Source organism: Protopterus annectens, chromosome 1.part1 (assembly GCF_019279795.1).
Source record: "Protopterus annectens isolate FY-2018-M chromosome 1.part1, PAN1.0, whole genome shotgun sequence".
Classification (NCBI taxonomy): Eukaryota; Metazoa; Chordata; order Ceratodontiformes; family Protopteridae; genus Protopterus; species Protopterus annectens.
In genome coordinates, this window is record NC_056726.1 from 298215706 (window position 1) to 298230570 (window position 14865).

The 14865-nt window shown below is 37.4% G+C and overlaps 1 protein-coding gene across 2 annotated transcripts in view; it reads right to left on the minus strand.

The window, feature by feature from the left end:
* The window catches only part of NFAM1 (NFAT activating protein with ITAM motif 1), a 496710-nt gene that overhangs the window by 18491 nt on the left and 463354 nt on the right, over nt 1–14865 (minus strand). For both annotated transcript variants that reach the window (XM_044074639.1, XM_044074631.1), the window contains one exon: nt 12977–13066. In XM_044074639.1, coding sequence (XP_043930574.1) covers nt 12977–13066 — 90 coding nt within the window. The remainder of the gene's footprint in view (nt 1–12976; nt 13067–14865) is intronic.

Here is a 14865-nt window from a genome sequence, read left to right on the forward strand (position 1 = left end):
GATCAGCACTGACTGCCCCTGTCAATGAGGGACATAGGTGCCACCCCTAGTATGAATTTATGGTCACCCACCCAGTTGTCAATATTGCACTTGAATAGGGTCATTGAGGAGCTCTGCTTCACATGGAGTGGGAGCTTATTCCAGAGGAGCAGCAATCTCTGGGAGATATACCTGTCTCTCCAGTGTGTTCTGTTAATGTCTCAGGCTAGGTTGAGATCCCTGAAGTGAGTTATTCTTGTCCCATCTGATTTGCAGATGTGCAGCAATTCCATTAGGGCAGGGTCCGAGACTGCTCTGTAGGCCAGGCACAGGTCACCTCTCAGCAGCCTGTATGATACAGAATACAGAGACAGGGCTTTCAGTCTTTCCATGGATGTCATGTTTTGGAGGCCACAGATTCTCTTGGTCAGAAACCTCTGTGGTCTCTCCAGTTGCTGCAGGCATCTGGTGAGGTACATACAAAAGGGAGAATTGTACTTAGTTACTGGTCTGATAAGGGTCAAGTATAGTGGAGCTATGAATTCCCTGATCTTGGATGCAATGCCCTTATTTATGAGATGCGCAATGTAGAATGCCTTTCTTACCATTATGGATACATGTTAATCAAAGTTTAGATTGCTAGCAACTTGTGTTCCCAAGTCTCGCACCACTGAGTTTGAGTTTATAGGGGTGCTATCTATATCATAATTAGCAGGGGCTATGTCTTTGCCAAAGAGGATAATAAGGCATTTTTTGTGTTAAGTTTTAATCCATGAGTTTGGCACCAATCATTTGTCAGTGTCAGCTCTTTCTGTAATATGTTATTATCATTGGGGACTCTATGATTGCAACCAGTTTACAGTCATCTGCAGACTTGGTAAGCCACAGGCCATCCACCTTCGCCAGGACTTCAGAGAAATAGATTCCAAACAGTAGAGGGCCCAGCACAAATCCTTGTGGTACTCCACTGATAACTGGTCTACTGGTGGAGGTTGACTTCCCAACTTTGACAGTGTGTATTCTGTTGGTGAGCCAGTTGGCTGCCTATCCAATAACGTATGGGTTAATCCCCAGATGGGAGAGTTTCTCCATGATACCTGAATGGGGGATTGTCTCAAAGGCCTTATTTAAAGATAGTCAGTATGTACTGTTTTGCTCTCATACAGGGCTTTGGTGACATTCTCAAAGACATACACTAGGTTTAATAAGCAAGATCTACCCTTGATGAAACCAAACTGGGTTGGGTCGAGAGTCTGAAAATCACTTATGTCCTTGTGGATAAGGTCCATGATGATTCTTTCCATAGCCTTGCAGATAAGACGGGTTAGGCTTATGTGTCAGTAGTTCTCAGGGTCAGTTGATGGATCCCCTTTGTGCAAAGGGATTATTGTTGCTGTTCTCTACTCTGCTGGGTCAAAGCCAGTTCTCAGGCTATGGTTAAAGAGAGTACCAAGTGGTTCTGCTAGGTCTTGTTTTAAATTGTTTAGCAAGCAACCTTGGATGTTATTTGGTCCCACAGAGGCCATGTTTTTGAACTCGGAGAGTATTTGTATGACCTGTTCTTGGAGATATTCGCTGGGGGACTGGAGTTAGGAATGCTCTGGGGTATGTCTGGTGGGGATAGAGGGGTGAAGTTATTGCCATATCTGATGTCTAACAGGTTGGCAATTTCCTCAGGTTCAGTGTGAGTTGTACTGTCCACTATACGTTTGGCACATGGCTGGGCATTCCCTTTTCTTTTGGATGTAGGTAAAGAATGTATTATGACTATCTTTAGCTAAGGATGTTAATTTAGACTCATAGCTAGCCTTAGAGGACTTAATAAGATATCTGATTTGCTTGTTTAAGCTACATAGGGTATTCTTTCTTTGTTGAGTAAGTTCCTTCCTGTTCTTAGATATCAGTTTCCTTCTTTTACTGTATAATTTATTGATTCTTACAGTCCACCAGGGTGGCTTGCTTTTCAGGAAGACCTGATTTTGTTCCTGTTAGGTACAGTTGAGTCAATGCATTTGTGTAAGTCGCTATATAGGATATTTGTGTATTCCTCTACATAGGAGTTGTTGGCTATGTTGGCAGTAGCTTTGAAACTTTTTATACCACCACTTAGTAGGCAATAGTTTGCTTTGGAGAAATTTTTCATTTTTTTTTTTAGTCCTGTGGGGGTGTCAGGTTTGATCTTTACTTCAAACGAGACAGATTTATGGTCTGACCTTATCAGGAATTGCAACACACAGGGGATAGTTGGTGAGCAGTAGGTCCAGGCCATTTGATTGCCTTGTGGGGATACGGACTAACTGTTCCACATCATTTAAATTAACAAAGTCCAGGAATCTCAAAGTGATCATGTTTGTGCTCATGTAAGTCAGCCAATCGATGGAAGGATATTTGAAATCTCCCATGACCAAGGCATTTGGCTGAATACTGAGCAACTCTAGCATGTCCAGGTAGGTGGTGTGCTTCTCCTGGTTCATGGTGGGGCAGGTGTAGCTAGCGATGATGTGGAAGGGTATTTTACCTATAGTTAATTGGACCTGGAGTAGCTCAAGAGAGTTGCCCTGTTTCACCAGTCTCGAGGTGTATTTGGATTTAATGAAGATGGCTACACCTCCACCTTTGGTTCTTTCATGTTCATTTGGGGTCTGAATGTGTGAAAGGCATTGAAGCCTTGTACAGCCGGGGTGCTCTCAGCAGCCTTGAACCAAGTCTCAGTGACTGCACAAACATCAGCATCTTCCAAGGTGAGGAGTGCTTCCAAGGAGTGCAGTTTACTGTTTAAGCTTCTAGCATTAAGCAGCATGAACCTGAGTTTGTCTGTAGTGGATTTCTTTACATCGGAAGATTTGTTGTTTGGACGTTGCTTAAAAAAGGCACTATGGGGGAGTCAAGCATCTTTGCCATTATCCAAAAGCCTTGAGGAGACAGGTGCAGACCATCTCTGGTAAAGTAACGTAGACTGTCGATCATGTCTTTCCAGGCAGTCAGATTCTGGATCCCCCTGGAGTGATACCAGAAGCTAAGCCAATTATTGAAATCAATCATTTTTTGACTGTATTGTGGCATCATCCTAGGTAAAGGTAGAATGCTGCTTAGGGCTAGGGCATACCTGCCTGAGACACATAATCTGAGAGTCAATTTCATCAATAAAAGGCTTGTCTTGTATGGTACCATGTCTAGTGTGGATTCCTGCTTTGGCTTTTCATCTTTGGACTTTCTTAATCTGAGAGTTTAGTTATGTCTCTCTTCATATAATCCAGGGAGGTATGGCTCAAGTCATTCACACCAACATGTACTATGACAGAGTCATAACGGTAATTGTTGCTGAGTGACTTGAGTGCATGCATGATATGATAGATCCTGGCACCTGACAGGCAGCTGACCGTGACCTTCTCCTTGTCCATCCTGGTGAGGGGGACATCTGTGTGTCTCACTATTGAGTTGCCTATGAGCAGAACATTTGGTTTTGGGATGTTTTGCCTTAGGGGTTTAATTGTTGAGACACTGATATGTGTGTTATGTGTAGTGGTGAATTCTGTTCATGTGCCAGTATGTGTATGTTGTTTGCACTTGGGAGGTCTCTGGTCTTTTAGTATACTTTTAGTGAGTACCTCTGCATATGTGGGTTTATGTGTCTTGACCTTATCTTGTGTGAGAGGAGAGTTGTGTGTGCTGACAACCTGTTGTATGTCTTGTTTATTATTATGTGAGAGGACTGATTTTAATTTCATGGTATAGTTACATCTCTCATATACTGTATTTGTTTGCTTTAGGAGCAAGTGGTTGTCAGTATACATGAGGCAATTGCTACATTACCTCAGAATGCCCATGTCAATCAGGTTGGCTGGAGAAATGGTGGAAAACTGTCCAGCCATTATCGCAGGTATATATTATAGTAACTAGTAGGTATGCGATAGATGGACCAGGGTTTGTTTATGAGACTAACAAAGGCAGCTCTACCGTGGAGGGCTAATTGTGGAAGACTGTGTCAGCACCTCAGAGTGCGCAGCTGAGTTGCTCGCTGGATAGCAATGCAGAAGTGCATTGTGCACAGAGACACAGTGGAGCTAAGGAGGGTTCTCTATCTGATATCAAGGGAAAAATGATGCTTCTAAGTGCTTGCATCTATACATGGCAGCGCTAAACTTCATTGTGAGGTGAGCAGCTATGCGAAAATGCAGTGCTTAAATACAAGCAAACTTAAACAGTTTTAACACAAGCTATCAGATTTACAACAAGAAGTAGCACAGCAAACCGACAGAGCTTGTGGACAGCGTTAACGAATAAAAATAAACAAAATCAGTCACCATATAAATGCTGTCCTCAGATGGCTCTACAATACTGCTCCAAGTCAATGAAGTACAAGGATGTATCCCAAAAATCCACAGGTACTACTCCACATAAAGGAAATTGTAGTCAAGAATCCAGATATGTAAAGGAATAACAGCTTTATTCACAAAATTACAAAAATAGTAAGCGCTTTCGCCGTTAGGCTTCCTCAGACTTTACAAATGACACTCCATAACTTCTATTTAAATAATCCTCCCAGTACAATGATTGGTGGAAGACATTTAAAGTCAAACTCATAATTTAAAGCGCTATACGTATTACAATAAAATCATTCTGATAAATACTTAAAAATTCATATAACATGCATTTGATAAAAACATACAAACAAATATAATATAAAAATCTAAGTATAAAATATAATATATTAATATATTAATGAAAAAACACTTTTACAAGCTCACACAATAGAACATCAAATGACTGCCACTACACTAATATATGGTTAGGTCATTTTGGTCTAAAGATCTTCCTGCTTTTCAAAAAAGGTTTAATATGGACTTTATCATTTAGACCCGGCGGTTCATCCGCCCTCCATCTAATGATCCATCTAAGTTCACATTCGAGGGTCTGATTTATTAAATCACCTCCTCTATAGTTGGTCACTAAATGCTGTATAATGCTAAAATTAAAAACATGACCAGGACCTGTTGCCTTGCAATGTTTAGCCAAGGCATTGAACTCAGATCCTACCCTAATATGATAGTTATGCTCCCTAATACGGTCTTTAAAAGTCCTGTTGGTTTTCCCAACATAAAACGAAGGGCATGCTTCACATCTCGCCAGGTAAATAACATTCTTGCTGTTACAATTAGTGTCAGTATTAAAATAAAACATATACCCAGTAACCGGATGTACAAATGTCATCTCCTTATTAATGTAACTACAATGATTACACCTACCACAAGGTATGGTGTTCCTATCTAGTCTAGGAACCATCTGCTTAGGACCTACATTTCTTGGTTTACACAATAACCTCTTTAAGTTAGGTTTATTTTTGAAAGTAATTTTCGGCTGGTGTCCTACTATTCTACCAATATCACTATCTGACAGTAGGATATCCCAATGTTTATGTAACATTCCCCTCACTTCCTTCGTGTCTCTAGTGAAAGACATGACTGGCCTAACCTCCATCCCACAGTGGTGCACGCCTTCCTCAGAAAAACTAGTTTGGTCAGAAAAATAGGGTCTAGCTCTAGTAGTTCTTAGGTCGTTTACTTCCAAAATAACTTTCTCAATCAGTTTACCGTCATATCCCCTGTCAATAAACCTCTTCCTCAACTCTTCTATTTCCTTTTTATAACCATCTTCCAGGGGGTTATACCTAGACGCTCTCATAAACTGACCTTTCAATATATTATGAAAAATGTGGTGGGGGTGCATGCTATCCCTATGAAGTAGTGTGTTCCTATGACATAACTTTCGATGGATGGAGGTATTAAGAAGTCCATTGTCCAGTTTGAACACATCTACATCTAGGTATGAAATCCTGCTATCAGAATAATTCAGGGTAAATTTCAAAAAGTCCGTGGAAGTATTCATGAACTCTACAAAACTTCTCAACGTATCGACATCCCCAAGCCAAATAAAAAAGAGGTCGTCCACAAATCTGCGGTACAGGCCTACAAATTTCTTAAATAGATCAGATTTATATAGGAATTTATCCTCCCATGCTGCCATTACAAGGTTGGCGTAGCTATTGGCACAAGATGTGCCCATAGCCACGCCATCCCTTTGGAGGTAAATATCTTTACCAAAAACAAACACATTATTAGAAAGTATCATTTCCAAATATAATGTGAGTAGATCTATTTTATTTGCCAAGAAATCAGAGTGCAGACGTAGATAATCTTGTATATAGTAGATACCCGTATCATTGGGTATCACTGTAAATAAACTAACAACATCCAGGGTGACCAAGAAATATTGTCTCCCTTCATCCAAACCACTAGTATAGGTATATAAATCTAACAAAAATTGTTTGCTGTCTCTAAGTATACAATTATTCATATCAGCCAATGGTCTTAAGGCCATCTCCGTATAGATAGATAGTGGTTCAGTGACCCACCCCTGACCAGCCACAATGGGTCTCATGGGAGGGGTGGTTCGAGATTTATGTATCTTTGGTAGCCCCTGGATGACCGGTACCACTGGGTTCTCAACCTTAAAGTACTTATATAACTCCTCAGTAATGCTTGATGACATAAAAAGGTCATCTAGTGTATAATAGACATCAAAGACCTTCTGCTTCACTATTCCCCAGTCTATTTTACGATAGAATTTTTCATCACTTAGAAGTTGAACCATTTTCTCACTATAATCAACTAAATCCATCAGTACAATGGGGTCGCCCTTATCAGCTGGTCTGATGACCAGCGTATTATCATTTCTCAGATCTTTTAATGCTCTTCTTTGTTTATAATTTAGATTCTGGCCATGGTTCATGTACTTGTGCGTCTGAAAATGGCTATGTATGTCATTCTCTAAGACTCTACCAAAACCATCTATCACCGGGTGAAGCTGTGGTATGTACGTACTATTTGGACGAAACCGAGGTACCTGATTAATATCATTGCTTAAACTATAATCTAATTAAAGTTGAATATTCCTAGTAAACATTTTAGTATCAATGATCAAATCAACCACATCGTCCCTGCGTGTGGGTATAAAATTTAAGCCCTTATTTAACACCTGTTGTTCAGCTTCACTCAAGATTTTACTAGATAGATTCACTATTAATGAGAAGTCCTCTCCCACATCTTTTTCAGGGTGGGTCCGTTGTAATCCTCTAACAACCCCTTCCTTTTGTGTCTGCCCCTGCTTGCTGAACGTTTTCTTTCTATAAACTGGTCCTGTGCTATCGGGAAAGGGATGTTACCCTTCCGTGCTGATAAATTATCGTCAGTTCTTCCCCCTGATATAACTTTTGGTCTAACCACAACTTCTCTAGGGTTTTGCATAACATTACTATTTGAAAGTGGGTTACTTATATACTCCCTTGGTCCTTGTTGTTCCAGTGGGCTTTTCGTTGCATCGCCCTGCATTAATGTACCACCATTATCCATAGGAGGAACATTCCTCCCTTCTGTCGTTGGTGCCAATATCTCATCAGTAATCTCAGTTATGTCATTTACATTAACTACCTGAATAGTATTATTATTTTCTGATGTTAAAGGTGCTACAGAATGCTCCGAAGGCCTCCGTGTGGAGGCCCTGGAGACAGATGACGCATAGCTACGTCGGTTATTAAAAACATTGCCACTAGTGTTGCTGTAATGTTCCCTAGGCCAGGTAAACACTTGGTTATTGCTAAAGTCCCTTACGTCTCTAGTAATTTTCACCTTCTTCTGTTCTACCAATCGTTTTTCAAATAATAGAACATCATCAAGCACTCGTTCAACCTTATTGTACAAACCAACATTAACACATTTCTTATTAAGATCTTGGAAATATTGATTAACCAAGTTTTTTAGCACATTCTCTTCAGGTGTATGATATTCAATAAGTAATCTCATATAACTATAACTTAATTCAATATTAAGCTGTTGCCATTTGAAAAGAAGGTCAGGGAATCTATTCCCTGACATGGGCATTTTTAAAATACGTAGCCCACGAGGTACAATCTTTTTCGTTAGGCAAGCTTCAAAGTACTGCCGCTGTACCTGTAAGAGCGTCTAGGTATAACCCCCTGGAAGATGGTTATAAAAAGGAAATAGAAGAGTTGAGGAAGAGGTTTATTGACAGGGGATATGACGGTAAACTGATTGAGAAAGTTATTTTGGAAGTAAACGACCTAAGAACTACTAGAGCTAGACCCTATTTTTCTGACCAAACTAGTTTTTCTGAGGAAGGCGTGCACCACTGTGGGACGGAGGTTAGGCCAGTCATGTCTTTCACTAGAGACACGAAGGAAGTGAGGGGAATGTTACATAAACATTGGGATATCCTACTGTCAGATAGTGATATTGGTAGAATAGTAGGACACCAGCCGAAAATTACTTTCAAAAATAAACCTAACTTAAAGAGGTTATTGTGTAAACCAAGAAATGTAGGTCCTAAGCAGATGGTTCCTAGACTAGATAGGAACACCATACCTTGTGGTAGGTGTAATCATTGTAGTTACATTAATAAGGAGATGACATTTGTACATCCGGTTACTGGGTATATGTTTTATTTTAATACTGACACTAATTGTAACAGCAAGAATGTTATTTACCTGGCGAGATGTGAAGCATGCCCTTCGTTTTATGTTGGGAAAACCAACAGGACTTTTAAAGACCGTATTAGGGAGCATAACTATCATATTAGGGTAGGATCTGAGTTCAATGCCTTGGCTAAACATTGCAAGGCAACAGGTCCTGGTCATGTTTTTAATTTTAGCATTATACAGCATTTAGTGACCAACTATAGAGGAGGTGATTTAATAAATCAGACCCTCGAATGTGAACTTAGATGGATCATTAGATGGAGGGCGGATGAACCGCCGGGTCTAAATGATAAAGTCCATATTAAACCTTTTTTGAAAAGCAGGAAGATCTTTAGACCAAAATGACCTAACCATATATTAGTGTAGTGGCAGTCATTTGATGTTCTATTGTGTGAGCTTGTAAAAGTGTTTTTTCATTAATATATTAATATATTATATTTTATACTTAGATTTTTATATTATATTTGTTTGTATGTTTTTATCAAATGCATGTTATATGAATTTTTAAGTATTTATCAGAATGATTTTATTGTAATACGTATAGCGCTTTAAATTATGAGTTTGACTTTAAATGTCTTCCACCAATCATTGTACTGGGAGGATTATTTAAATAGAAGTTATGGAGTGTCATTTGTAAAGTCTGAGGAAGCCTAACGGCGAAAGCGCTTACTATTTTTGTAATTTTGTGAATAAAGCTGTTATTCCTTTACATATCTGGATTCTTGACTACAATTTCCTTTATGTGGAGTAGTACCTGTGGATTTTTGGGATACATCCTTGTACTTCATTGACTTGGAGCAGTATTGTAGAGCCATCTGAGGACAGCGTTTATATGGTGACTGATTAAGCTATCAGATTTGTCAACTAACACTATAAATTTACTAGTTGAATTCATGGAAATTATACTAAAAAATAACTTCATGTTTTTCAATGGAGAAATATATATACAAAAAAAGGGGGTGGCAATGGGTGCCCCATGCGCCTCTATGTATACAAACATAGTATTACATAGATGGGAGCAGGATTTCATCTTTTCCACTTAATGGAAGGAATACATAAAGCATTACACCAGGTTTTTAGACGATATAAGTATATTGTGGACTGGTACTGAGGGACAATTTTTTGATTACATCAATTCCATGACTCATTTTTTGTCTTTTACATATGTTATTAGTAATGAGAAAATGAATTATTTGGATGTTACAATCTCCAAGGATTGTGTTAATAACAGGTTCACTTCTAAACTATACAGAAAACCCACCTTTTCCAACACATACCTACATTTCACAAGCGGTCACCCTTACTATCAAAAGAAAGGCATAATTAAAGGGCAAATGGTAAGGGCATCAAGAATGTCAAGTACTTTAGAACATTTTATGGAAGAGTTATTGACATTAAAAAGTATGTTTTTGGAAAGGGGTTACCCTGAGGGTTTGATTGATGAGATGAGTAAAGAAGTTTTAGAACACAGAGAGAACAAATACCCCCCTTTATTAGGTTTGGGGCAGATTTTAGAAACAAAACCTAGTCAAATTAGTAATGCTGTTTTTTCTAATAACTACACACATACCTATTCAAATGATTCTCAACAAATTGAAGAGGTAATTAGTAAGTTCTGGCCGGTTTTAACAGGACATGAAGAATTAAATAAACATATTTTGAGGTATCCTATATTTACTAGACGTAGGGACACCAACATAAAGGAACTATTTGAGAAGTTTCAACCTCAAGGAAGAACTAGCAATAATAAGAATATGAAAAAAGGCACTTATAAATGTGGAAGTTGCAAGCAATGCACATCCATTCTTAATAGAGGTTCCTTGTATATTCCTTCTAGGAATTTTTGTTTTAAAGCCAACATTTATGCGAATTGTGCAACACAAGGAATAGTATATCTGGGATATTGTACAAAGTGCCTCAGTTTTTATGTTGGCAAAACAGAAAGGTCCTTGAGGAAGAGAATTTATGAGCACATGTATGAAGTCTCTAGAAAAAAAGAAACAAATGCCTTTTATAAGCATTCAATTTCATGTCCTGAGATGTGTATAAAGTTTATTGTGTTGGAACAGGTGCAAATGGATGGTAGAGGGGGAGACTGGGAAACCCATTTAGAATATAAGGAACACTTGTGGCAGCTTAAACTAGATGCTGCCACAAGTCCCGGTCTAAATGATAATATAAACATAAAAAGTGTTCTTAAACTAAGAATGGCCAGACTGTGATTCATAAATAATTCGATGTCATTGTACATAGAATTTGTTCAATTATTTAAGTAATACATGATTTGTAAAATAGATTAATATAATATAATTAGAATTAATATATTTATGAATTTTTACAATAATTCATTGATTTTAATAAATCTTTGTAGGTATTAGTTTTGTATTGAACAGTTTAGAAAATGTTCATCAAACACATTGAGAATATATTTTATAATATTTTTATAGAATGTTTATAATATTTATATATTTATTTATTTATTTATATTATAAAAATTGCACATGTATGTTTGTTATACGTCTATATATATATATATATATATATATATATATTTTTTTTTTTATAATTCCACATATTTTTGTAGGACATGAAATGAATTAATTTTGTTGTAGTATATAAGAAATCAGATTTAATGAATTTTAATATTAAAATAAAGTTAATATGATTTTCTATATTTTATACACATCAGTATTCATGGATTACACAATAATAGTACGATGATGTAAATGAAATGTAGTCAGGCTAAGAAATGAATGTACAGCTTTAAAGTTTAATTACTTCTGTTGTCACATGGTGGTTAACGAGCTTTATATATACAGTTCTCTTTTAGTGCATATCTTATCTTGATAAAGCTTGGCAATGGGACCAAGCGAAAGCGCTTGATTTCAACTGTTTTGTCCTTTTCTGACTGAATAATAACTACGCTGAATAGCGAAAGTTTTTTATGCAATTTTAAGACAAGAGTAATAAAGTCTTTTTTATCACAATGTTCCTCCAACGGACTGGTTCTTCGAGCAGTGGAAGGGCTGCTTTGGTGTTTACTGTCTTACTTTTATATTACCAACTGCTACATTACCTCAGAATGCCCATGTCAATCAGGTTGGCTGGAGAAATGGTGGAAAACTGTCCATCCATTATCGCAGGTATATATTATAGTAACTAGTAGGTATGCGATAGATGGACCAGGGCTTGTTTATGAGACTAACAAAGGCAGCTCTACCGTGGAGGGCTAATTGTGGAAGACTGTGTCAGCACCTCAGAGTGTGCAGCTGAGTTGCTCGCTGGATAGCAATGCAGAAGTGCATTGTGCACAGAGACACAGTGGAGCTAAGGAGGGATCTCTATCTGATATCAAGGGAAAAATTATGCTTCTAAGTGCTTGCATCTATACATGGCAGTGCTAAACTTCATTGCGAGGTGAGCAGCTATGCGAAAATGCAGTGCTTAAATACAAGCAAAGTTAAACAGTTTTAACACAAGCTAACCAATGGGAAAGCCCCAACTGAGCCTTATTCCAACAATCCCCAACTCAGATAAGTCATGGGCTACACATTTCTGCCACAAGGGTGGAGGAGAGCCTTCTTAATGTAGGATGGTTGGTTTTAGTGCTGAATTAATACCAAACAGCCTAGATTCAGCAAGTCTGAGTCTAACCTATGCTATAAAATACAGAAGTACTAGAAATTCAAAGTGCAGAAAAAATGGTCACAGCAGTAGAAACAGCAAAAAATAAAGCAGAAATTAGTCAAAATGCAGTTCAAAACAGTGCAACGCATTCTTAGAATATACTTATTTCTTTGTTGAAGATAGTGGATGCCTTGAATTTAGTTCATATTCACACCAGAACTCTGACTAAGGTCACCAAACTCGAAGCAGCTCTGCCAAACTGAGCACAAAACTGCACAAATGAGGTGCTTAAATACAAGTGAAGTTAAACAGTTTTAACACATTGTCACATTTGATTTCCCAATGTTTTAAACTTCCAGTTTCAATTTTGTTCATGTGCCACACATTTTCCACTTTTAATACATAGTGTCACACATTTTGGTGAAGGAAGTTTGTGAGGCATGCATGTGCCTAATGAAGTTCATAATATTGGATTATATTGATTATCTAATTCACAGTGCAGTGATCCAAGACTGAGATTTCAATAATGCTTCTATGGTAGGCTAGACAGTCGGCATTTAAAATCGCCAAGGACAAAAAATCTATAAGTGTTGATGAAAAGGTGGCTTTGATAAAGGAATATGACATAAAATAATAATTAAGATGCAGAAAATAATTTAATTGCAGTTCACTGTTGTGTTTGAGCAATACATAACACATAGAAGGTTTTGCGTCATGATTAACAGTAACTTAATTTTAAGAAAGCACTGATAATTTGGCTGTTGAAGTGCGTTACCTAGAAAAAGCCACCCAGTCATGTAATTGAAATAAAGCCCTTACCAGTTTGACTTGAATTTTCTTTTTTTCCATGGTGCTTCCTCCTGGTTTGCTACTGTCATTTCTCGAATGTGCATCTTTCTGCGGGTGAACCTGGAATAAGAATGGATGGTTTATAACTGATTCGTATCCAGGAAGTCATATCTTTTAAGACAAGTGAAATGACAATAGCAGAATGCCGCTGTATTAATCTTTCATCCGTGGTACATCTGATACAGAAATGTTATCTATTTGATTACCTCTAAGATGAAGATTGATGTCTACAGTGTGATAAATTTCATAAACTTTGTGTGCACTGTGCTGATCTAATAACTCATGAACTCTGCTTTAACTGACCTTTCCTGTTTGCATGTTTTCTAAAATATCAACCTAAAAATATTTAACAGTTCTGAAAATAACAAGTTAGCATCCCAGGGTTCTTGAGTTCATCTTTATGAAGCCAAGAAAAACATATTAAATAGCATGGTAAGTGATGCATATCTGTAGTTCACAGCTGCATCACAAAAATGTGACAGGTCAAAGACTGACACTCCAATGTTAATTTAGTAAAGTGTGGTTTCTAAATATAATACTGAAAACTGAATTTCACAGAAAGACTTTAAATCACTTCTGTAGCCCCAAATGTGGGGAACTACACCCCATACCATTGCTACCTATGCATATTAACTCTGAAGTCATTGTACTTCAGGGTAAGAAACATTCACTGAGATGCCATAATCTTGGACCTAGTATATGCAGAACTGTATTAATTGTTTAATGATTGTAAATATAAGAGTTAGTCATCAGAGTCTTGCATTTCTGCCTTACTCTCACAGTCCACACTTGCACAGAATTGCTCCTAAATACCATCTGGGCCTGTTGTCTGAAGACTAGACATCTGTGACTAAAAGTGTATCAAACAGAAGCTCCAAAGTCCATGCGTGTAATGATGTATTCCTGTGAATGCATGATTAGGGTGAATACATAACAGATGCGGACAGTGCTAGCTCGTGTGTAAGCCATCTATGTCCAAAAAGCAGCAGAAACAAGTAAAAATATAGCAATGATTTTGTGGAGCAGCATGTGAGAAGAAAACTTAGTGCTTTTCAAAATAGCAGATCAGTTGACTGCAGAGTAAAATATTGATAAGAAAGGAGCTAAAACTGAGTATGCATAACATAAAAAACTTCCATACATATTTATATTATAAAATGATTTACATGTTATGACTCATGGGAAACAAACATCTAAGTGTACTGTAAATACAATATGATCTCTGAATAACCATTTGCAAATATTTACAAAATTGTGATTATGAAATTCTAATTAGATATATTAATAGCGAAATACAGAGTGAATTTGTGTTTATTGCAAAATAGCATTTAACAATGAAGAAATATTGTAATCAATATACAATGTTTTTGTACATAATAAGCATAAAAGTAATTTAAACGACACATGTCAATACATCAGGGCCAAAATCTTGTATATACGTACTTATACAAACCACTAAAAATGAAATTACAAAAAAAAATGTAGGAGAAAGGGAAAACAAAGTGGTATGGGGTCAATTAGGTGACTACAAAGTAAAATGGAGAAAAAAGTGTTTCAAAGCAAGTATTGACATTATATACATTTGTGTGTGTATTCATAGGTTCATAGGTGATTACTAGGCTAATGGCACAAGAGCCTTTACAAGCCTAGCCAATAATACACAGGATATGACAATATTATATCTTAATTCCCCAGATATGGAATGGGGTAGTATCAGGGTAGTGGGCCTTTGGGTCTTGTAACACCAAATCATTTTACAAATTGCTATGTCCATAATCTGTGTGTGTGTGTGTGTGTGTGTGTGTGTGTGTGTGTGTGTGTGTGTGTGTGTGTGTGTATACATACACATGCAATGTTTG